The 23,590-nt window shown below is 34.5% G+C and overlaps 1 protein-coding gene across 2 annotated transcripts in view; it reads left to right on the plus strand.

Annotated features, from left to right (window-relative positions):
* EPHA3 (EPH receptor A3) overlaps positions 1 to 23,590 on the plus strand; it is a 418,391-nt gene that overhangs the window by 368,442 nt on the left and 26,359 nt on the right. For both annotated transcript variants that reach the window (XM_005892972.2, XM_005892973.2), the window contains exons 12-13: positions 4,962 to 5,023; positions 6,820 to 7,029. In XM_005892972.2, the coding sequence (XP_005893034.1) occupies positions 4,962 to 5,023; positions 6,820 to 7,029 (272 nt within the window). The remainder of the gene's footprint in view (positions 1 to 4,961; positions 5,024 to 6,819; positions 7,030 to 23,590) is intronic.

The raw sequence follows: 23,590 nt of genomic DNA on the forward strand, positions 1-23,590 counted from the left end.
GAAAAGAAAATAAGAGATTAGTATAACACATGAACAAAACTTCAATAACACTGGGATAATTATGAAACCATAACTGCTGCTGCTGCTGCTAAGTCGCTTCAGTCATGTCTGACTCTGTGTGACCCCATAGACGGCAGCCCACCAGGCTCCCCCATCCCTGGGATTCTCCAGGCAAGAACACTGGAGTGGGTTGCCATTTCCTTCTCCAATTCATTCGACATAATTCCTTCCTACCATAACTAGCAATGTATTAAATAAAGATACCTTATCCTGCCCAAGGTTAGTTTATTTCAAGAATGCAACATTAATAGAGAGAAAAAGCCAGTCTCAATAGATGCAAAAATAAACACTTTAATTAAAATTTTTTTTCTTAACATATTATGCATAGAAATATTCATGCCTGATAAATGTATATAAATCCCTCCAAAACAAAAGAAAACAAGCCTACAAACACAATGAAACCATGAAAGCATTTCTTTCAAAGTAGGAACAAGTCCTCTATCACCATTTCAGTTTATCATTTGATATAATGTCTTAATTTTTGAAATTAAACAAGAAAATAAGTAAAATGTAGAAAGTTCAAAAGGGGAAAAAAAACTAAGCTGTACTTATAAAATCAAACTGATAATATTCCAATTATTATTTTCATTAATCATTATTCCACTTAGACAAATCAGCTCTGAATGGAATAAGGGAGAGTAGAAATATTGGTCTTTTTTTTTTTTTTTAATTTTATTTTATTTTTAAACTTTACATAATTGTATTAGTTTTGCCAAATATCAAAATGAATCCGCCACAGGTATACAGGTCTTTTTCTTAAAAGTATTAAATTTCATTTCACATTAAGCATAAATACATTAAAAATTTTAATCAGCTGAATGTAAAGTTTTTGATGTGTAAAGAGTAGAACTGGTTAAAGAAGAGTTGGAGAAAGTACTCTTTAGCCTGATTTTGAAGAGAGAGACTATCCTTAGCTGAAATAATAGATCTGGTATGTATGATCAGTTCTAACTGGAACTCTTATTTAGGACTATGGACAAAATAGAGTTGGTCCCTGCAGTGGTTAACTCATAGACCGTTGGATGTAATAGGGATCATTCTTAATGTAAATAATATCTTGATTAAAATGGAATTTGGAAAAGATTGTCATGTGTGTTTATATGATTTAATGGTAAACCTGTAGAAAAATACTCTAATTCAGTTCATTATACTATTTCTATCAGTTGGTTAGTTATAGTATATGGAAATCTATAACCAAAACATTTTCTTTCTAATCAAAGGTGGTTCAAATCATCCTTTCTAAGAATGCTGAGGCCTAGTTTGTCAATTTTCTTCAATTTTCTTTCTCCTGTTTATGCTCTTTTGCTTCCACTCTGATTCTAATTACGTGAATACTGAATACTGACTGCTAAGGTCACAGACTTTGATTTTATGAATCACATGTATGTGTTGGAGTATGTATAAGTCTTGAAAGCAAGACAGAGTATGTAATACACAATTACTGTTAATAGCAATTAATTGCATTTCCTATGGAAATGAATTCAATTTCAATAATTTGTAAGAAGTAAATCATTTATACATGCTTTTTATGTTTGAAATTATTTTAGTCTAAAACCACATTTATTTGATAACTACAATAAAAAGTCTATGGCTGGCTCTATGTTTATCACATTATCCTGCTGCCTTTTTGTAGAATATTTGATTAAGAAGGTGGTGAAATAGATAGTGCTGAACTTGAAATGCTTAGACATTTTGAATTACATTTCTTTGGTCAGCAAACAAAATGATTAGTAATATCTCTGAGCCACTGGGGAAATGAACTCATTGTTGTGCTTCCCTTAACCCTTTAATTATGAAAGATCATGATTTTATCTATACTCTTGTCAGTTGAAGAACAAAAGCAAAATTCCACTGCACGTTTCATTTTGCTGATTCTTGATGGAGTTTCATTTCAGCCAAACAACAATAATTTCATTGATTTTTTTATGTGTATCCAGATGTTATTAAGGATCTCTGAGGGAAGTTAATGACAGCGGCTTTTGAAGAAACTGGTAATGTCATTTCTAAATCAAGATACACATGAAAGAATGTGCAAACTTTGATAGAAATACATTGAATAATGTGCAGATGAGCTGGTATTTTATAAATAATTTCCAACTACGTTTAACACATGTTAGAACTAGTCCTTACCACTATTGCCGTTTCTTTTCCTTTTACTCTGTTTATCATAATCAAAATCACAAGAAAAGTAAGTGAGGATACTGCTTTCCAAGGTAGAATATTTGTGATTCTGTTTACTTTTTGTCTGTACATTTGGGTTTGCTGAATCTTTGAACTTAATGCAAAGCACATTTTCAGACTTGCCCAACTTAACTGATGTGTTTACAAATACCTAAATTACAGAGCTAAATGCAGCCTGATCTGATTTCTGAATGGTCATGGGGCTTTGGCTTAATTGACTGGTTTGATTTTTCAGCTACTTTTATTTCCCTTGCCAAACATTTTACCAGACATGCTAACAAGAAATGAAATGGTCATAGGGCTGGGAGCCAGAAGGAAAACAGTGATAAGCAAAGGTCTGGAGAATACACAAATATAGTAACTGGCCACTGTAATTGAGAGTTTACTGTAAGAAGCAATATATCTGTGACTATGTTCAAGAGCTGCATTGAGTTTCATGAGCATGTTATTCTTCTAAGAATTTGTTAAGGAAGAAACATAGAAACTTACCGTGAAGTAGGGAAAACATGCATGTGCAGGGTTTCATTCATTTGATTGTTCATTTATTTCACTTCATGTTAGTTCTCTGGAATCAGTCCTTAGATATTTGATTTACCAGTTCAGGAGACAGAGAAGTTTCCAAGAAACCGCTGAATTTTCTCTTTCTTCCTAAATATTGTTAAATCAAAGTTTAGTTAAAATTTTGAAGAAGCAAGACTGGAGGCTCACGGTTTTGACTAAAATAACTTTTCAGGCATTATCAGGTTATTTCTTGTATTTGAAAGTGTGGAAAATTTTATTAATATTTAGCTTAAAAAAACTTTATATCAGTGGTACACCAAGAGATGTATAATGTCTGATATATTACCCAAAATACATGACTAAATCGGTCTTAAATGACAACAAATCACTGTGTCCGTTGATTTGTACATATATGAAAATCTAACAAATTTTACAGAATTTAAATAATTTCCTCACCTCTAAATAAATGAGACATACAGCTTGGGATATATTCACATACTAAATGTAGTAAGTGTAATCTTCCTGGTACTAAGCCATACTTCACAACCAGTATGAATTAAGAGTTTCACTAATGAAAGGAAAAACAAGGAAAGACAGCTATTTTCTGGCATCAATATGGCAAACAAACCATGATGCAGAAGAACACATGAAAAAAATTATGCATGCTCTACAATTATGTGACATGAATGTTTGTTAAAAATCTATTCTGTGCTCAAGGTCTCTCATGCTTAGTCAAAACTTAACTCAGGTCTTCTGGACTTGGAAAATAAGTGGGTTTTTCTTTTTTTTTTATTTTTGTAACATGAAAGATTTATATTTAAAGCAGTATATAAAGAAATCAACATAAAGGAAGTGAATTATGCTGTGGTAATATGGGTAGGTTTTGAAACTGGAGTTACATTTTACTGTAATAATTTTTTTTAAAGTGCTGTAGTCTTCAGTTATTCTTTTAATTCAGAATGATCCGTAGAACTGACACGCAACAGTTGCCTCAATTATTACCTATAGTTGAAGATTTATTCTATTTGTAGACCTAAGTATCAGCATACTTAGCACTTCTGTGCATTTGTCTAGTGCTTTTCCATATATTTAATGTTTCCCTCAGTGTACATTTCCGAAGTAACAACATAATTAATATATTCAAGTTGAAATTTCTGGTTTTATAACTTATTAGCTATGAGACATTAGATTAATTACCTTCTATATGTTTCAGGTTTTTTTCATGTAAAAAGTGAGAATGATGATAATTACTGTCAGTATATATAAAATAGTGAAACTAGCACTTTATACAAATAAAGTATGTATAAAGATATTTAAATGTTTATTAAAATGTTTAATGGTGTTTAAGACCCATATTTCTAAAATGGTTATTATAAGTTACTACCAACAGCAATTTTAATTTTATTTGTCTTTTAAAGGTAGTGTGGATTTTATAACTGTTAATGTGTTAATTGAATATGGATTAAAATGGTTATAATTATTAGTCTTAATTATTTTGCCAATTTACACGTAGGATCCATGAATGTAGGGACTTTGATTTACTTGCTTCTAAATAACCAGCCCAAGAGAAAACACCTAGTATATAGCTCTGTACATATCTGTACAAAGTGTAAATAATTGTGGAATTTTGGGCTCTACTTGGGCTTAAAGACAGAAATACTTGATTTTGTATATCAGCTAAAATAAAATGCAATTAGAGTAAAGAAAGTGTCATCATTTGATTTAAGGAAAGTGAAAGTGAAGTCGCTCAGTCATGTCCGACTCTTTGCGGCCCCATGGACTGTAGCCTACCAGGCTCCTCTGTCCATGGGATTTTCCAGGCAAGAGTACTAGAGTGGGGTGCTATTTCCTTCTCCAGGGGATCTTCCCGATCCAGGGATTGAACCTGGGTCTGCCACATTGCAGGCAGACGCTTTACCGTCTGAGCCACCAGGGAAGTCTTTTTCCTTTTGATTTAAGGAAAACCATGTCAAATAAGCTAATTTACATATCATCTAGGTTATAGGCCCTTTTTCTGGAAACAAATCTTTCTCCATTTTTTTGTTTCATTTTCTACTGAAAACTAGTTTTCTTTTTAATTGCAACTTTGCAAATTTTAGAGGACAGAGAAAAATTTATGTTTTTTAATTAATCAGGTATATCAAAATGTATTATGTGTGTTCATTGCATGGTATTGAACTCTCCTGATGATTACGCATTTATTACTTATCTAAACCTAGGTAAACCTGTTATGATTGTCACAGAATACATGGAGAATGGTTCCTTGGACAGTTTCTTACGCGTAAGTATATACTTTACATGCATTTACATATCTCCACCTTATCTTTATCTACTACAAACATATATAAATATGGAATAAATTGCTGAAAATGAGAGTGGCAACCTCTATTATGATGCCTGTTAGATAAAGTTTTAAGAAAACTGACTTTGTTGGGACTAAATAGTAAAAGGAAGCTTGTAAAATTACATCTTTCTCTTGTAGCATCCAAATGTTGATAGTTTATATTTTTAAAATAAATTTGTGTAATTTTCTCCAGTTTTTTTTATTCAGACAAGATTCACATTAGTTAAAACAAAAATTTAAAGGTTCTACAGTGAGACATAAATAAAATTGGTATAAGACAGAAACACACGTTTCTTTATTTAAAGCAACCTCCATCTACTATAAGACAAAAGACCTTCTCTGTCTTACATAGTACTGTCCTCTCAGAACCTAAGCATGTGATATAATGCCTAAGGATTCTCAATCCAGAGTTATCATTCCTTATCATAACTTATATACATACATATATACATGTATAACATAATTACATATAAATTTCAGCTGTTTACATTTATAAAAATTGTTCTAATAATTTCAACCATATTATATTCAAAGAAATTCAGAAGTTATGTGGAATACAAGACACTGTCAATCATCAGTCACTACAAGGATAAAAAAGATTAAAAATCAAGACATAGACCCTATTCTCAGGGTTCTTTCAGCACTATGTAGATAAGGATAGATAGATAGATAGGTAGGTAGATAAAACATATACTATAATTCATAATCATGGAGAAAATTCTAATTTGTGTATGAATGAGAAATTATATTCTTTATTTTAATACTTGTGAGGCAAATAAAGATTTTAGTAGCAATTATTTTCACAGACATATTTCAAAAACAAACATTTTACAACTCAGGTAATTAAAAGATTTAATAAGTATTCTTTTAAAGTATAATAAGTATACCTTTTAAATTATTGTTTGTTTAAATATTACTAGACATTAAATTTTTATATATCTATGTATATATGCATACATCTATCTAGCTATCATCTATCTATTGTATAAACTGTATATTTCTATTTTAATCCAGACAGATTGGAAACTTTTCTAAATCTAGTACTCTGAATTTATCTCCTATTGCTTTCAATTTTATGACCTAAACCTTGAGGTTGGGTAGAAAAACACATACTCAGTAAATATTTTTGACTAATTTTCAACTATTTTTTATAATGAAGGATTTAATGTTACCTTATTTGAAGTAATTAATAAAACACATGAAAATAAAAAGGAAGAATAAACATTCAATTAAGCCAATAAACACAAGAAACAGCCAGACGATCCATTTTATTTTGTTATTCTTGACCTTAAAGTTTCTGAGGAGTTTGTCTCCTCAAAAGACCAGCAAAGTTCTGGTTTTGAACCTTAAGTTAAAGAATATTAGGCAACTTCTTGCTACAAAGTATTGTAGCTACTATACTGTTTTGCTTTACTCTTGTAAAGCAAGAGTGTACTTGTGTACTTAGGCTTGTGTACTTAAAACCAGGACGCATGCTGCTGCTGCTGAGTCACTTCAGTCGTGTCCAACTCTGTGTGACCCCATAGACAGCAGCCCACCAGGCTCCCCCGTCCATGGGATTCTCCAGGCAAGAACACTGGAATGGGTTGCCATTTCCTTTTCCAATGCATGAAAGTGAAAAGTGAAAGTGAAGTCGCTCAGTCATGTCTATAATTCAGTATATGAAAATGTAATCAAGATATGTCTTAGGAAATAGCAACACGTCTTAACTGTACATTTGAACTATTTCTCAGAAACATGATGCCCAGTTTACAGTTATCCAGCTGGTAGGGATGCTTCGAGGCATAGCATCTGGCATGAAGTATCTCTCAGACATGGGCTATGTTCACCGAGACCTTGCTGCTCGCAACATCTTGATCAACAGTAATTTGGTGTGTAAGGTTTCTGATTTTGGACTTTCACGGGTTCTAGAAGATGACCCAGAAGCTGCTTACACAACAAGAGTGAGTAACTTGTTTTCTTTTTTTATTCTTTTATATTTAACAACTTGCATTATGTTGACTAACAAATAAATAGAAGTCACATCCCAAAATGCTTTGTCAACTATGTGTGCATGCATGCCTGTTCAGTCATTTCAGTAGTGTTAGACTCTTTGCAAACCCATGGACTGTAGCCAGCCAGGCTCCTCTGTCCCTGGGATCCTCCAGGGAAGAATACTGAAGTGGGTTGCCATGCCCTGCTCCAGGGGATCTTCCCGACCCAGGGATGGAACCCACGTCTGCTGCATCTCCTGCATTGCAGGCAAATTCTTTACCACTGAGTCACAGGGGAATCCCTTTGTCAACTGTATCTTCCCCCAAATGAGATTTATCCTTTAAAAATAAAATATTGTTACTTATTCTGGGAAAATAGATGGTCACTGTCCATTATGTGAGTAATGATATTAATTCTGAAATTTCATGTTGGTTTAATGATTTTCCACAAAAAGGCAGCAAGATTCTCATGCATCTAAATCTTATTTACTCATCTTTTCACCATGGTTGCCTTTATATATGAAAATAAAAAGTGATAACAAGCTACATGGAAGCAGTTAGGCAATTACTGTACCAAAATCTTCATTAGCCATGAGAATGAGAGGTTTTTTTTTAAAAAAGACGGTCAACTTCTGCTGGTTTCTTCTTAATTCTAGAGGTTTATCCCTGATTAAACAAACAAAGGAAAAATTCTCATTCTTTTCATGTGTCATGAATCTCAATAGCAATTAACCTCGAAGGATGTCCGATGGCAACTATATGTCACTCTAAGAAAGAGTTCAATATGCAAGATTGAATTTCATCTACAAGTAAAACTACAGTGATAGACCACAGAAAGAAGCTGAGAGCCCCAGATATGTTCCTAGATGTGCTGACTTAGAAGTTAGAACTCTCCTAATGGCTTTCACCCTTGTTTGTAATTCCCATGTTAAGTTATGCTCTTAGTAGATTACCTTTGTTCATGAATCTGTGTTTTTAGAACTGTGTTCTGCATAAAAATGTTGCTGTTCTTACTTCATTAGATTAAGAACAAGATAAATGTAAGAAATTTTTATATCTTGCAGCTAGTTGATTGAGTTTAGACCAGTGACTTCTACACAGCTCTGAAAATGTGAAAAAATTACACATTTTGGGGCTATAAGTATCTTGATCATGTCTTTTAGTGCTCCTTCTTTGACCAGAAAAATTAATTAGCCAACACGCTGCAGCAAAGCATTTTCGTGACTAAATTATTATTACAGGGGACAACATATGCAGCAGACAATAATATATTTGCTATCCAGAGGAAAATGGTTTTTATTTTACTCGCTACTACTCTGCATTCTGGGCTTCCCTGACAGCTTAGTGGTAAAGAATCCACCTGCCAATGTAAGAGATGTGGGTTCAATCCCTGGGCCAGGAAGGCCCCCTGGAGAAGGAAATGGCAACCCACTCTAGTGTCCTTGCCTGGGAAATCTCACGGACAGAGATTTAGCCCTGGTGGGCTAAAGACTATGGAGTGGCAAAAGAGTCAGATATGACTTAGTGACTAAACGACAACAATAAATGTGCCTTCTACAGATAGCCCTCATAATCTTGTGATACTTTGTGAGCTTTTAACATACTGCATGAAAAGTATCGTTCTTGCGGGCATTATCCGTGTTACAAAAATCTCCTTATCCAAAACATTTTTCCAGTTCTAATAAAAGCTATTTGTGAATAAAAGCCTTTATGTCAGGTGTTCTATTTTCTGGTAATTCATTTAGGTTCTAAACTGTATTCCATATCCCATTTTTAAATGAGAGCACTCTTATTCTCAATACTAGTCTTGATTTCCAACGTTAGGCAGAAAGAATTTTTCTTACCCTTCAAAGCTTCTTTTGCTACTGCTGCTGCTAAGTCACTTCAGTCGTGTCTTACTCTGTGCGACCCCATAGACGGCAGCCCACTAGGCTCCTCTGTCCCTGGGATTCTCCAGGCAAGAATACTGGAGTGGGTTGCCATTTCCTTCTCCAATGCATGAAAGTGAAAAGTGAAAGTAAAGTCGCTCAGTCGTGCCCGACTCTTCGCGACCCCAGGAACTGCAGCCTACCAGGCTCCTCTGTCCATGGGATTTTCCAGGCAAGAGTACTGGAGTGGGTTGCCATTGCAAAGCTTCTTTTAGCTAGTCTAATAATCAAATCAACATGAGACAGATTAACAGGAGAATAACAAATTTAATTTCATATGCATGGGAATCCCACATATATGAGAGAGTCAAAGACAGAAAGGTAAAATGAGGTATATATGCCTCCTTGAGCCAAGGAGAGCCTGGAACTTCAAAAAAAGAACAGTAATTCACAAGGTTAAGAAGACTAGATGCTGGGCAACTAGATGTTTGCTCTACCATACATATGGGCCGTGCAGATAAAATTTATCTCTGCTAACAAGTCTTGTTCAAAGAAAGGACTCTCCCCCTGATATAAATTCTTTTGGGTAGCTAAGGGGCTTCCCTGGTGGCTCAACTGATAAAGAATCCACCTGCAACGTGGGAGACCTGGGTTCGATCCCTGGGTTGGGAAGATCCACTGGAGAAGGGAAAGGTTACCCACTCCAGTGTTCTGGCCTGGAGAATTCCATGGACTGTATAGTCCATGGGATCGCAGAGTCAGATACAACTGAGTGACTTTCACTCACTCACTCAGGTGAGAGACAGAAGATTCTCTTGAACTGGGAAGGTCTTATTGCCTTTGGCTCAAAAACATTCACATTCCAAAGCGAAATATTTTGGGGTGGTTGGTTCTGAAATCTTGCACCAGAATACTCCAGGAAACAATTTCTCTCATAGAAACTTGAAAGATTCATTCAAATCTAAATCATCTGCTCTCTGCAGACTATATCTTGTCAACTTTCAGAGCTTCATTTCTACTGATTGTTACTTTTTCAGAACCAAGGGGTTCTCAAGATCACTTCTTCAAACTTAGTAAAAGGACAGTGTTGCTGTGTCAAAGTTCCTCCCTAGTATTTGTGAAATAAAAATACAGCAGAATCTTTGAATTGATGCTTCATGCCCAGACGATTCTTCAAAATCGCATCATCCAAATGAGCTCAATTCACTACCAATAAGTAGCTACTTAGAGTTCTTCAGTGTTATCCTTGTATTTTCTTGAACTCCTCAAAATATCTGTGGTGGTTCTGACTTCCCTCTGAGAAGCTGTAATTTGCGTCTGCATTTCTGAAATCATTTAGACATCTTTGATTTAATTGCCCATAATAAGCCTTGTTCAGTAAAATAGTTTTATAATTTATGTAAAATATGAAGTATGATTATAAAGTAATAGGACTGCTATATTGTTTTTTAAACAAATACACTGAAGCAAGTAAATGAGTGTTGTCATACTAAGCTGTCTTTTTAGGAGTGGGTACTTACTGCAGGAAGACTGCTATTGCCCAAAATGTTTGAGGATTTTCTCCTTTGAAATTATCTTTATAACTAGAGTGTAAATTGTACTATCACTCAAAATTCTTTAAGCATATAGTATTTTGGGAAGCAGACTTGACTAAGATAAAATCTGTGGTTTCAGTAAGCTAATAGTTAATAAATAAGGAAAATAGTACTCTCTTGTAAAGTCTACTTTTTTCCTAACCAAAAACAGTGTTATTCAGCTTAGACGTCTGCCATATTTATTAGATTTAGCATGCTATGATTATGGTTATTTCAGAAAAACAAGTTCACCGTTTAAAATAGTGTGCCGAGGCATTCTTTTTGGATAAACACATTCTTGTTAATCTTTTTTACCAGTCACGTTACTTTAGTCACACTTAACACATTTCAGGAATTAGCATTCAGTGCCTCAGTGCAGTAAACGTTTCGACTGCTTCTCTGAAAATTATTGCCCTTAGGTAGAGATTGTAATTGCACTAAGAAATCTTTGAGACATTAGATTTTTTTAGACATCTCATTTTTAAAACATCTATGTGGTTGACAGAGCAGAAGAGAAATAGAAATTATATCCACTAATTCTATATTTAAAGATTCTTAAACTGAGGCTTCCCCAGTGGCTCAGTGGTAAAGAATATGCCTGTCAATGCAGGAGATGCAGGAGATGCAAGTTCGATCCCTGGGTCAGGAAGAACCCCTAGAGAAGGAAATGGCAACCCGCTCCAGTATTCTTGCCTGATCCCATGGACAGAGGAGCCTGAAAGGCTACAGTCCATGCGGTTGCAAAGAGCCAGACACAACTCAGCACACACACACACACACACACAAACTGGAGGGAATATCTGCGAAATTGAGAAAACCCTTAGTTTCACAACTTAAAAAAATCTATCAGAGATTTAATTTTGCTGCTTTTGATACTGCCTTAAATATATCCTGAGTTTTCCTTCCTTGTATCCTCAATAGTATGCCTAAAGGAAAGGGTCAGCTGAGATAATAATATACACTTTTATGTGTGTTTATCTTTTCCAAAAGAATATTGGGTAGGAAATTGGACTTTTTTTTTAATACACACTTCTAGTTATTTCTCATTATTTCTCACTACTGACTTATGCAGGAATTCCAAACACAGACACTTTTTATTTTACAATATTATTGTGCATCCTGTAACCTTTAAAAAATTTGACTGTACATTCATGAGATATGAGAATGAGAAAGATATAAAGTTTTAATATTACAGTGAAAATAGTTCAGTCTTGCAGACCCCCTGAAATGCTTTTGAGGACAACCAGAAATACTTGGATAACACTTTGAGAACCACTGTTATAGATACTTTATGAGGAAAATAGCACCTTAAAAAGTAAGTAAATATTTCATCGGTTGTTAAATGATATAACATCTAACTTATGTTATAGTATTATATGCTATAGCATATTTTGAAGAAAGGTCTTGAAGCTTATCTATGGTTGATTGAGAAAAACAAATGAAAAATGAATTGCCTCTCTTTAGTTACACATTGTGTAACTTTCAGAGTATAATTATGCATTTTCCTACTTTTTGCACTGAACTAATAATTGCTCTTTTTTATAATATCAGAAGTGGGGTGTTATTGGTGAGACTGTTTTTGAATGAATAATTTTTAATCTTTTTCATATGAAATTTCACTTTAAATATTATACATGTATTATATATGTGTGCATTTTAAATGGACACATATTTTTATGTTGAATTGATGGGATACAAAATTCCAAGATAATAGTCTTCAATTTGCTGTTGTAAGCAGGATTAAGTTAGGGAAAATATAGACTTTTATCTAATTTATATACTGTGACATGTAAAGTCAATCCAGTTCTTAAGTCCCCAAATTCATTTTAGTGGTATAATTACCACATAAACTGACTTGGGAAATGTGAGAAAACCAACTGATGTGTTCTTGGTTATATCCTTCATTAATTAGTTTTTTTTCTTTTTATTTATGTTATAGACATGGATACTGAATAATTACCAAGTGGATTATTATATTGAATGAAAAGTTTTGTCTTGTATCACATTGTCCATGGCAAATTAACACCTATTTGATTTTTAGAAGATAAAACCAAATGAAAACTTATCTCAGGCATTACATGTTAAGGAATCTTATTTTACGTAATAATTTATTCCATATTTTTTCTCTGTGATTCTGCCAAGTTAATGCCAGAAATATTCTACTACCACTTTGTCTTATGTAATTTTATTTGCAAAACAAGAAAGAAAAAGTGGCTAAAATGAATGATTAAAAGCTAAGTGGTTGAATACTCCGGTTCAGGATAACCCTATTTGAATATAATATCCAATATTATAAATATAAATGCTAGAAAACATGAGCCTTGGTTCTGCAGAATTCTCAAGGACTAAAAACTTTTGTGCAATAAAAAAGATAATTATATTATGTTGATAAGTAATGTAAGTCATGTGTAATTTATATATGAATGAAAAAATAAGTAAATAATCAGTGTCCTTCATATAGTAATGTAGCTCAAATAATGCACTACTTCATACAGTAATGTAGCTCAAATAATGTAGATATTTTTTACTTTCTTAAGATCAGTACATAGCTTATGTTTTATGTAGCTTCACAAAGTAAATGCTATGTACTCAAAAATCAGAAAACTCTGGAAGGTTTCATAACCTCAGTTAATGTTACATCAAAGTTGAATGAAAGAACTGACACTTTCTAGCCACCCATTTCAGACAGATGGGTAGCAACCATTTCCACATGTGAAAATAATCCATCCAGATTTATGTGAAGAAAAATCACAACTATGATTTTGGAGTGGCACACAGGAGTGAGGAGGTTCTATGTAAATATATTACACATAGTCTCTATCAGGAACTGTTTTCTCTACAATGCATCATGCATTCAACAATTATTTGAGTGTAACATACTAGGCAGTGTTCTAAGACCTGAGGATACAAAGTTGAAAGCAAAGCCCTGACTTCATTATCTTACATTCTAGTGTGGAATTTCACTTAATAAACAAACAGGTAAAGATTTAGCAAAGCATCTTGCTAGAGGAATGTGGACAGTGTGTTGAGCTACTGCTTTAGACAGGATGATCAGAGAGAGTTTCTCTGATAAAATGACATTAGGACAGAAAACTGATGAGAGTAAAGGAGAAAAAGATGTAAATATTGAGGTTACTAGGTGAGATTCATTTTGCCCTAACTACTTTTCAGTTTAATGAAATAACTTTAATAATTTCTCTAATTTCAACAGGCTCACTTTGGAAGACAAATTAAGTAATCAGATTAATGATATAACTCAGACTAAAAACAAGTGAATAATGATTGAGCCAGTCTGTAGTGTGGTGAGCTCTGGAAGCTTAGTAAAAATAAGTTTCTAAAACTTTTCCAGTTGATTTGTGAATATCCCCTATTTTCAGATTTGTGATGGCACGTTGCCTGAAGCTTTTCCCATAGATGCTGAAGCCAGTGACCAGCCCCAGCTACTTTGGATAGGGAGGAATAGCAGTTGTGTTTGTCCCAAGCCAGTCCTGTCACTTGATGCGTGGAATGGCTAATAATCAGACTCATTCCTGTCCTATGGCTGTTTTCCAATCATAGTTGTATATGCCATGGTTCAAGTCCACTCCCATTATTTTTTCTGTTTCCTTTGCTAGCCATTACTCTGGAACTGCCCCCATATTTCAAGAGATCTTTACCAAACATAGATGTACAAGGGTACCATTGTCTTGATGTCTAGTCAGAATTGTCTCAGTAGATAGAGATTCTTAAACTATCTTTAATTTTTTAGCTATCAATATTAATAAAATCAAGGAAGCAAGCTTGCTAAAGTTATGTACTTTTTTCATTGATTTCTAATAGAATGAATTTAATACTTCTGTTTCATTATTTTTATTGTAAATATGCAGTATTCCTAGTATATTGAATAAGTCTTTCTGATTTGTTTACCTATTAATATGGCTTTTTTTGAAAATTGTGTTCCAAGTGCTAAAAATTCACTTTCAAATGAATTTCCATAACCTTTAATAAAGTAGGAATTCAATATATATAAAACACAAAGTTTAACATTTAAAATCTCTTTGAACATTGAAAATACCTGTATCCATATGAGGATGTATATTTAGTTTTATCCCCCAATTTTTTATTGCTTGTTGAACATATACATCAGCTAACCTAATTTTATATTGTATTATGTGAGTCTGAAAGTAACAGAAAAGTTATTTGTTTGTACTTTATTTCCTGGATAGTCATAGAGTTACTTGTTAACAGAATGCAAGGTAGAATACTTTTAAGAAATTCTTAAGCATCTCACATAATATTGAAAAATTTTAAAAGTTCAAAGTATTGACTTTTCCTACCTGAGAGATCATCTGTCTCTGATCTCTGGTGGCAATCAACATCTGCTGGAACAATTCTCTCAATGGCTTTTAGATTTGAACTACGGGGAATTCAAACAGATGCTTCCCCTGAGAGTCTTCTTGGATTGCCCTTCACCTTGTTGTCTGCTGTTGTCTGCAGTGAATGAAGTTTACTTCCTGACAATAGATAGATCCTAAATTCTTCAGTCAAATGATTTATCTCTGTAGTTCCAATTCTAACCTGAGAAGCCAGTATATGCCTCCAGGTTAAACACTCAATTACTCCGAGTTTACTAAGATAAACTCTGCGAAGTCCTTTGTCACTCTAGGTATGACCTGATAGAGCTCATAGGCAAGCATATGAAATATGGATCAGCCAAGCATTTCCTAAACCAGTAAGGAGAGATTTGTGTGTGTAATTAGAGAAAAATTGGGGCTGACATAAGATTCTAGGCTTCCGTGTCCAAAGATTTCAGCAATTACATTCCTTTTCTTTAGAAATAAAGACTTGAAGCCCCCTAGCCCACAGTGAATGAGCTAACTTCAGTTAAGCATCTGAAAAATTCAGGGCTTTTAGCCAAATGTCTCATTTAAACTGTCTAAATTCATTAAACTTAGAGAACCAAATTGCAGATCTTCAAAGAACAGGTTTACTGCACGAATCCTATTCTAACTGCTGTTTCTGGACAAAATGAACAAGGTTTTGGACTACTTTAATTCTATATTAGAGTTCAGCAATTATATAATGCCTCTGCCCAGATCATCCTTCGTATCTTTACCTGTATCATTTTATTCTTCTTTTACTTTTCTGTAAACATTCAATGAAAGCAAATCCAGATATTACAGCCAATAGGTATGAAATTTAGTCCAAAATTAAGATCATCTTTAAGAGTCCAAATTAATTAATTTTAAAAATGTCACCATCCTTAGATAGAAATTTGAAAGTTGAAAAGCAAGAGTCTATAAGTTAGCATAGCTCCTAGAGATAGAACTTTAAATATAGAGGCAAGTTTTATGTTTTCCATGAACCTTTGTTTAGGAATAATGAGATATCTGCAAGGAGAGGCTAAGACACTTGGCAAAAATTAGATAATATGGTTAAAGCTAAGCCTAGAAATGACAACTCCTAATTCCTACTAAACTTAAGAATCCAAATGGAACAAGTGACCGTAAGCCCCCCTGCAGGCCCAGTTACTAACTGTCATAGATGAGACACCAGCACTGGCAGGAACTGGCTCTGGGTTTGGTATTGTAAATATGGGGAACAAGCGTTAACTTCTAATTCTGTTGAATTTGGACTGGAGGTTCCTCTGCAATTGATGTTTTATACACAGTCCATATGCTATGCATCTGGGCTTGCTCCAGGCAATTGGAGACTTTTCTCAAATACAGAAATATCTGGGGAGCTTACATGTGGGTAGAAAGACCACCTTAAGTAAATGTTTCATTTTATGATCTGTTAAAATATTGTGGGAAAGTTCATCCTTATAAATTACTTTTATAGAAACAATCTGGCACTTTACTTTTCGGAAAGCCTAGTAGCATTTTACCAACCAAAACCTAAATTGCCAACTGATTTCAAAGTTTTAGTTCATTAATAACAGTTGCATTAGAAAGTTTTACTGTGTCAGGAAGGCAGTGTGCCAAATGATGACATCATTTGCCTCATCAAATCCAAATTTGGGGATAGCTCATTGAAGGATGTGTTTGGTAAGCATTTAAAAAAGTAAAATGTCCCCTTCATGTGTAAACTGAAAAGGCAATTTCTTAATGTGAAAAGAAGAAAAAAATATGTCAATGTGAGCTTAAATTTGTTGAAGTGGGAGGGGTTAAGGAAGAGGAATTGTGGTCCAATAAGAAGCAGAAATATAAATAAATTCTGCAATGCATTACTTATAGGAAATTTTGTGAGTCAGACTCTTGTATGTTAAATTGATTTTATTTTGATAGTCTCAGATCTACAGATGCTCAGCTTGAAGGCAAAGAATGTTATCATGAAGTGTGACTAAATTAAAATTTATGGGCCGCAACTTCTTTAACCCTTTTTCAGAACCAAATTGAACCCTCAAGGACTTTTATCCAATGTCTTACTATGCCAATGGCATTTATGTTTTGGAGAAGGCAATGGCACCCCACTCCAGTACTCTTGCCTGGAAAATCCCATGGACGGAGGGGCCTGGTGGGCTACAGTCCATGGGGTCGCTAGGAGTTGGACACGACTGAGCGACTTCACTTTCACTTTTCACTTTGATGCATTGGAGAAGGAAACGGCAACCCACTCCAGCGTTCTTGCCTGGAGAATCCCAGGGACGGGGGAGTCTGGTGGGCTGCCGTCTATGGGGTCGCACAGAGTAGGACATGACTGAAGCGACTTAGCAGCAGCAGCAGCAGCCATGGATAGTGTTAGTTTTTGTAGGAAAAATTTATTTATTACCAAAATTTTTCATTATTGAGGCCTCCTTTTAACAAGAAATTGATGCTTAATATGTTTTCCTAGCAATAGAACGTTAGCTTCTTTTAAAAAAAAAAATTACAGAATGGAAACAAGACAGAAAAAACAAAATAGAAAAATCTCAAGGATGCTATTGTATTTACCAAGATCCACATATCACAAGATTAACTTTGATGAATTTGGCCCTTTTCTGGACTAGAACAGGAGTAAAAATATCTGTGAAGTGTGTGCTAATGGTTAAAAAAAAAAAAGAAAAAAAAAAGAAAGGATATCACTTGGTCTACATAAAATCCAGTTAAATCCTGGATCTCATTTGAATCATTTTGCCTTGTTGATCGGATTTGTCAAAAATAATCTAAAACAATAGTATTCAAATAAAGATGATTTTGCTCCCCAGGGGATATTTGATATTTCTAAAGACATTTGGTTTTCACAATTGGAAGGATACTGATGTAATCTAGTTAGTAGAGGTCAAGGATGCTAGTAAACATACTACAATACACAGGACAGCCCCTACAGCAAAGAATTAATCTGGTCTAGAATGTCAAAATTGCTACTATATATAGACTTTGATCTAAAGTTACCCAACAGGTGTAAAGAATGTGTAAAGAATGAAAGTTGGGATCAAATATCTCTCTCAGATACTTTATAACTCCTCCTGTCCACACTAGACTGCAAGTTACAGGGGATAATGTGGAATACACTGCCATTTGTGAAAAACTATGTAACAGACTAGCCATCTGCCATCAGGTCTCCTGTAATGTTGAACTTTGATAGATCACACATAACTCAACAAATAGTACATCTTTTTATTTTTGTTAAATTTTATTCTCTGTTGCTTTTGATCTAACTGTTGAAAATCAAAATTTTTTCTTCCACTCAAAGCTTTAAATATTAAACATGACCGTTTTACTTTTGATGTTTTGATTTCAATTTTAAAATGTCATGGGTATAAACTCATAAATAATCATTCACCTACAGGTAAATATGTTGCATATTTTTAGTCAGCATTTGAATCTATCTTTTGCATAATTATTTTCATGTTTTAAGATTTTACTTAGCCTCATTCACAAAGGAATGAAGTAATAATCATGTGCATAGATTAAACATGCTTATTAAATTATTGGTTATATTTTTAGGATAGAAAATTCCTACAACATTAATATTGAGACTGTTGATCTAGGATGTATAGTTTATAGAGTCAAATGAAAATCTTTATAACATTCTGAAAACTCTAAAATACTTAGTCCATACAACATCCTGTGAAACAATATTGCAGGAAGGGCAGCCCCTTCCATGACTGGAGAGTAGGCTCTTGTCTAACATTCAGAAATGAATCGGCCAAGGAGACATACGTGTTGACAAAGCAAGAGACTTTACTGGGAAGGGACACCCAGGTGGGGAGTGGGAAGGTGAGGGAACCTGTGAGGACTGCTCTGCCATATAGCTTGCAGACTCAGGTTTTATGGTGATGGGGTTAGCTTCTGAGTTGTGTCTGGCCAATTATTCTGCCACAGGATCCTTCCTGGTGGCACACTCAACCAAGATGGATTTGAGTGAGGAGGATTCTTCGAATTTGATAAGGCACATGAAACTTTTGACCTTCCCCAAATTCTTTTAGTTGGTGGTTGCTTGTTAGTTCTATGTTGCTTACCAGGACCTTAGTCATAAAATAGCTCTGGCAAATGGTTACTGTGGTGCCTGGCCAGGGTGAGCAATTTGTCTGTGTTTCCCCTAACAATAGTTTAATAATTTTACAGATACTGTGAAAAATTGATGCTCAGCAATTCTTATATATACTATCATCATGAGACTAACAGCATTATTAAACTATAGATGAGGGAAAGAAGAGTACATCCAAAAATTGTATACTTTTTTAAACTATTATTATGTTATATATTTTCTCACTTTTAATATTTACATATGTTCTGAAAAAAATGAATTTTGTGTATTATTTTCTTAAAAGGAACTGCTTATTTTTTTAATTCTTAAAATTATCATAGACCTCCAGTAAAATCTGCTACTCTAAATTCATAAAATAATTAATCCTAATGTGAGAGCTAAAAAGTCAGACTCTTGTTTTAAGCTGTGGCGATGCAGAGAGGAAGGACGGAAGGCAGTGACTCCTCTGGACATCCTGGTCTAGTCAGGGTAATTAAGTAGTAGAATGATCACAGTAAATGGAGTCACCATCTTAGCCTAGAAGGTTCTAAAATGTTCCACCAATAAGTTCACATTTGAATAGGCTATTCAAACAAGAAGCCTTCGAGTTCTAAAAAAAACAGGCAGAGCAAAGGATTCCCAAGAAAAAACAATAGCATGTATTTAAGAAGAAGGGAATTTAGTGCAAGTCAATGAGCATGTATTGAGTACCTGTTTTACACATTTGCAAGATAATATCTAAAATAGTTGCTCTCAGCAGTGAGCACAGATTCATATGCCGTATGCTTATTATCTTTAGCTTTATAACCTGTTCAACTTTTCATAGGCTTATGATTTCAAATGATAGTTTGGTCACAATTTATTTATGGCAATATATGGCACCAGCCTTCCCTGGTGCCTCAGATGGTAAAGAATCTGCCTGCAATGAGGGAGACCTGGGTTCTATCCCTGGGTCAGAAAGATTCCCTGGAGAAGGGAATGGCTAACCACTCCAGGATTCTTGCCTAGAGAATCCACGGACAGAGGAGCCTGGCAGGCTGTTGTACATGGGGTTGCAAAGAATTGGACATGACTGAGCGACAAACACACTTTCATAGGATAAAAGCTACTGCTGCTGCTGCTAAGTCACTTCAGTCGTGTCCGACTCTGTGTGACCCCATAGATGGCAGCCCACCAGGCTCCCCTGTCCCTGGGATTCTCCAGGCAAGAACACTGGAGTGGGTTGCCATTTCCATCTCCAATGCATGAAAGTGAAAAATGAAAGTAAAGTCACTCAGTCATGTCTGACTCTTAGCAACCCCATGGATTGCAGCCCACCAGGCTCCTCCATCCATGGGATTTTCCAGGCAAGAGTACTGGAGTGGGGTGCCATTGCCTTCTCCGTTAAAAGCTACTATTCAAATTTATTTTACTATTCTTGACTATAAAGTATTTGAAACTACAATGTTCAATTTAAAGAGTTTTAAATTGAATAATAATAACAGGACACTCATCCTTCCACAAACTCTACAATATTATGAGCTCAGAATTGCTCCTGTAGTTTGATTTCTAATTAAGTGTATACTATGAATATGTTGGCTTATTTTTCTCTCATTTGAAGACAGAGTGCCAAGTTGTTTAGTGATCACGGAAAAAGTAAAAAATTTATAAAACTCTTCTTACTCTGTTGTATTTTTAGCAAAAATAAAAACAAATGATAAATTTTAATACTTTGTATTAATAGTTGGCAATAAGCTTTCCTTTATATATTCATTTATCAAATTCTTTGCACAAATTGTAAAAGTGTGCTATTTGAAGGGAATTGGAATGGAAGAAAGGGCAAAACAATTATTGAGCCTATTAAAGATTAGACACTTTATTTGTTCCTTTATGTATATTATAAATCTATTGCCAATGACAAAAAATCCCTGAATGCTAATCAATAATCCTTAATCATCTTCATTCTCTTCTTCATCCAGTGATGGCTGCCTAGGGTCAAGATGAGCATCTTGAATGTATGGTTATCACTTCATTTTCAGGGCAAAACCAATCAGTCTAAAACACCTTGTTTATGGTTGTCATCAATCTGTTGGTTTGGATTTTTTTTCTTTATGTCTGTATTTTTATTTCAAGAGATCTTGATAAGGTAATACATATCTGTGCTTTATGTTTTCTTAATAGATACAAAGTTTTCAACATGGAAAGCTTTCTTTTTTTAGTGCAATTTTTGTGCTACTAGTAAATTGTTTTGGGCAAAGGAAAGGAAATGGCAAAGTGTCTGTAGCAAAGATAAGACATGCAGCTGAGATTTTTAAATATTATCTTTTCTTTGCCCCATGAATACAATTTGTTTGACTTCTGTTAATTCTCAGAGTTCTTTAAAAGAGAAAGAATGTATGCCCTTTAATTCCACTTGGCATCTTGAATAGATTCAGTTAAATGTCACATGTGTAGTTCTGTTTTTATCAAAATGATGGGATGGTATTTGAAATCTTGAATCCTTAAAAACCAAACTTGGTCTCGGAAGGTGCAAGTAAGTTAAGTTCTTTTTTTAAACGTTATTATTATTATTAGCATTGAATGTATTGGCAGAGAAAGGGCAATATTAGACCAGAAAAAAAAAACCCTCCAAATTTAAATATAAAAAAGGATCTTTTACATTTTCGTTGAAAAGAATACAAACTATAAAAATGAGAATGAATAAATGAGTATAAGTGAGATGGAAAATAAAGGGGCAACTTCCAAGAAAATAAGCCCTGTTTTTAAAAACTTTTTATTTTGTATTGGAGTGTAGCCAATTAGCAAACAATTTTGTGATAGTTTCAGGTGAACAGCGGAGGGACTTCATAGTGTTTTCTATTTTGCTTTCTGGTTCTGGATCATCTTTACTCCAACAGCACCCTGAGCTCTATAGTGTTTCTCACGAACTCCCAAAGCTCTCATAGTCCAGCCCCCATCTCTCCAACTTGATTTTACTGCACTGGTATAAATCATGGACAACCCTGAGGTTGGAATCATCTCAAGAAGGCTGTGCTCAGTCCTCCTTTTTGCGCTCACTTCTCTCCAGTTGCATGCATCCTTCAAAACCCCGTGTAATCCTGACCTCCTTCAAAGACCTCCTGACAGTACTCTTTCTGAACAGATATCGAAGAAAAGTGTCAAGCAGTTTACTGAGCTAGTTCCAATCGCACATGCCGCTCTCCTCTCAAGGATAGCACTTGCTCAATGTTACTGTGATTAAAGCTGATTCGACCTTTTGCCATCCTCTCCTATTACATGTCTCCACATTTTCTGTAGTATTACCACACTGGAAACTGTTTTTTCCAGAACATATATTTTCCTCCTCTGTGCGTTGATTTATGCCATTTCTCTAAAAGTATGGTAGTATTAAGCTAATTTTTCTTGAGGCTTTACTGTATGCCAGGAACTATGCTAGAGATTTTACTGAAATTTGTCATTTAGCCTCACAGTGATGCTATGAACTGTTAGTTTCCAAAATAACAGATGAGGAAATTCAAGCATAATGAGATTTAATAACTTACCTCCCAAGTCACCAATTCATTTCTCCAAAGCAATATATTGTCACCCTCAAGCATTACTTAAGAAACAGTGAAGTCCTATGAGGTAAACATCAATAGAACACACTTTGATGAATATAGTATAATATTTTGATAATATGAATTCTTTGGAAAATCTATCCCTTTTTCCTGGTTATATAAAATTTGGTGCATACAAGGCTCAATTCATATGTGACCGCCTCAGTTTCTCTAGTAAGAAACTTGGCTCCACGTTCTGCATCACAGCCACTCCACTACTGTCTTCTTTCCTCAATGCAGGCAGGATCTGATTTCTAAAAGGCTCCCAAATCACCTGCAGATCCTGCCTACACTCTGGAACTACTGAACCAGAATTTCCGTTTTAATCAGCATGAGCCCAAGACGACTCTATTGTAAAGTTTCAGATGTGAAGCACTAGATACTTAATTCTTCCTGCATTTAGTTATTCACAACAACTAATTATCATTACTATTTTCTTGATATTTCCCAAACAGAAGGACCAGTGTATTATTTATGCTTGTCTCACCCAGAGTGACTACCATAATACTTCCCATATGGTTACTACTCAGCACATCTTTATTAAATGTATTTATTAAACTGAGAGCAAATTCCATGGGAGTTATACATTTATATCTCCCATAACTCATAGAAGCAATATCTGCTCTAGACTGTAAATTCTCAAATTGTAATCATTATATCTTTCTAGCTAATATGGTGCCTGCCTTGTACATGGAGGGTACTTCAGAGGCTAATGGTAGAGTGAGGCACTGAGTAAATTAATTAAGATGATTGATGAATATATTAAAGTGTTTTTAGATGTATAATTTTATTTGCAATGTATTTACTTAACAAACACCTACAAGAAATTGTATGTCAAGAATTGGTATAAATTCTTTACAAATCAACATTAGCATTAAGTTTGTTTGTTCATGCATAAATCTATTAAATCAATAGAAGTTGATTTGAGATACCTCAATTAATAGACCTGGATTCCATCCCTGCGTTGGGAAGATCCCCTGGAGGAGGGCGTGCAACCCACTCCAATATTCTTGCCTAGAGAACCTCCATGGACAGAGGAGCCACACAGGCTACAGTCCATGGTGTTGCAAAGAGTCGGACATGA

This window comes from Bos mutus, chromosome 1, assembly GCF_027580195.1.
Source record: "Bos mutus isolate GX-2022 chromosome 1, NWIPB_WYAK_1.1, whole genome shotgun sequence".
NCBI lineage: Eukaryota > Metazoa > Chordata > Mammalia > Artiodactyla > Bovidae > Bos > Bos mutus.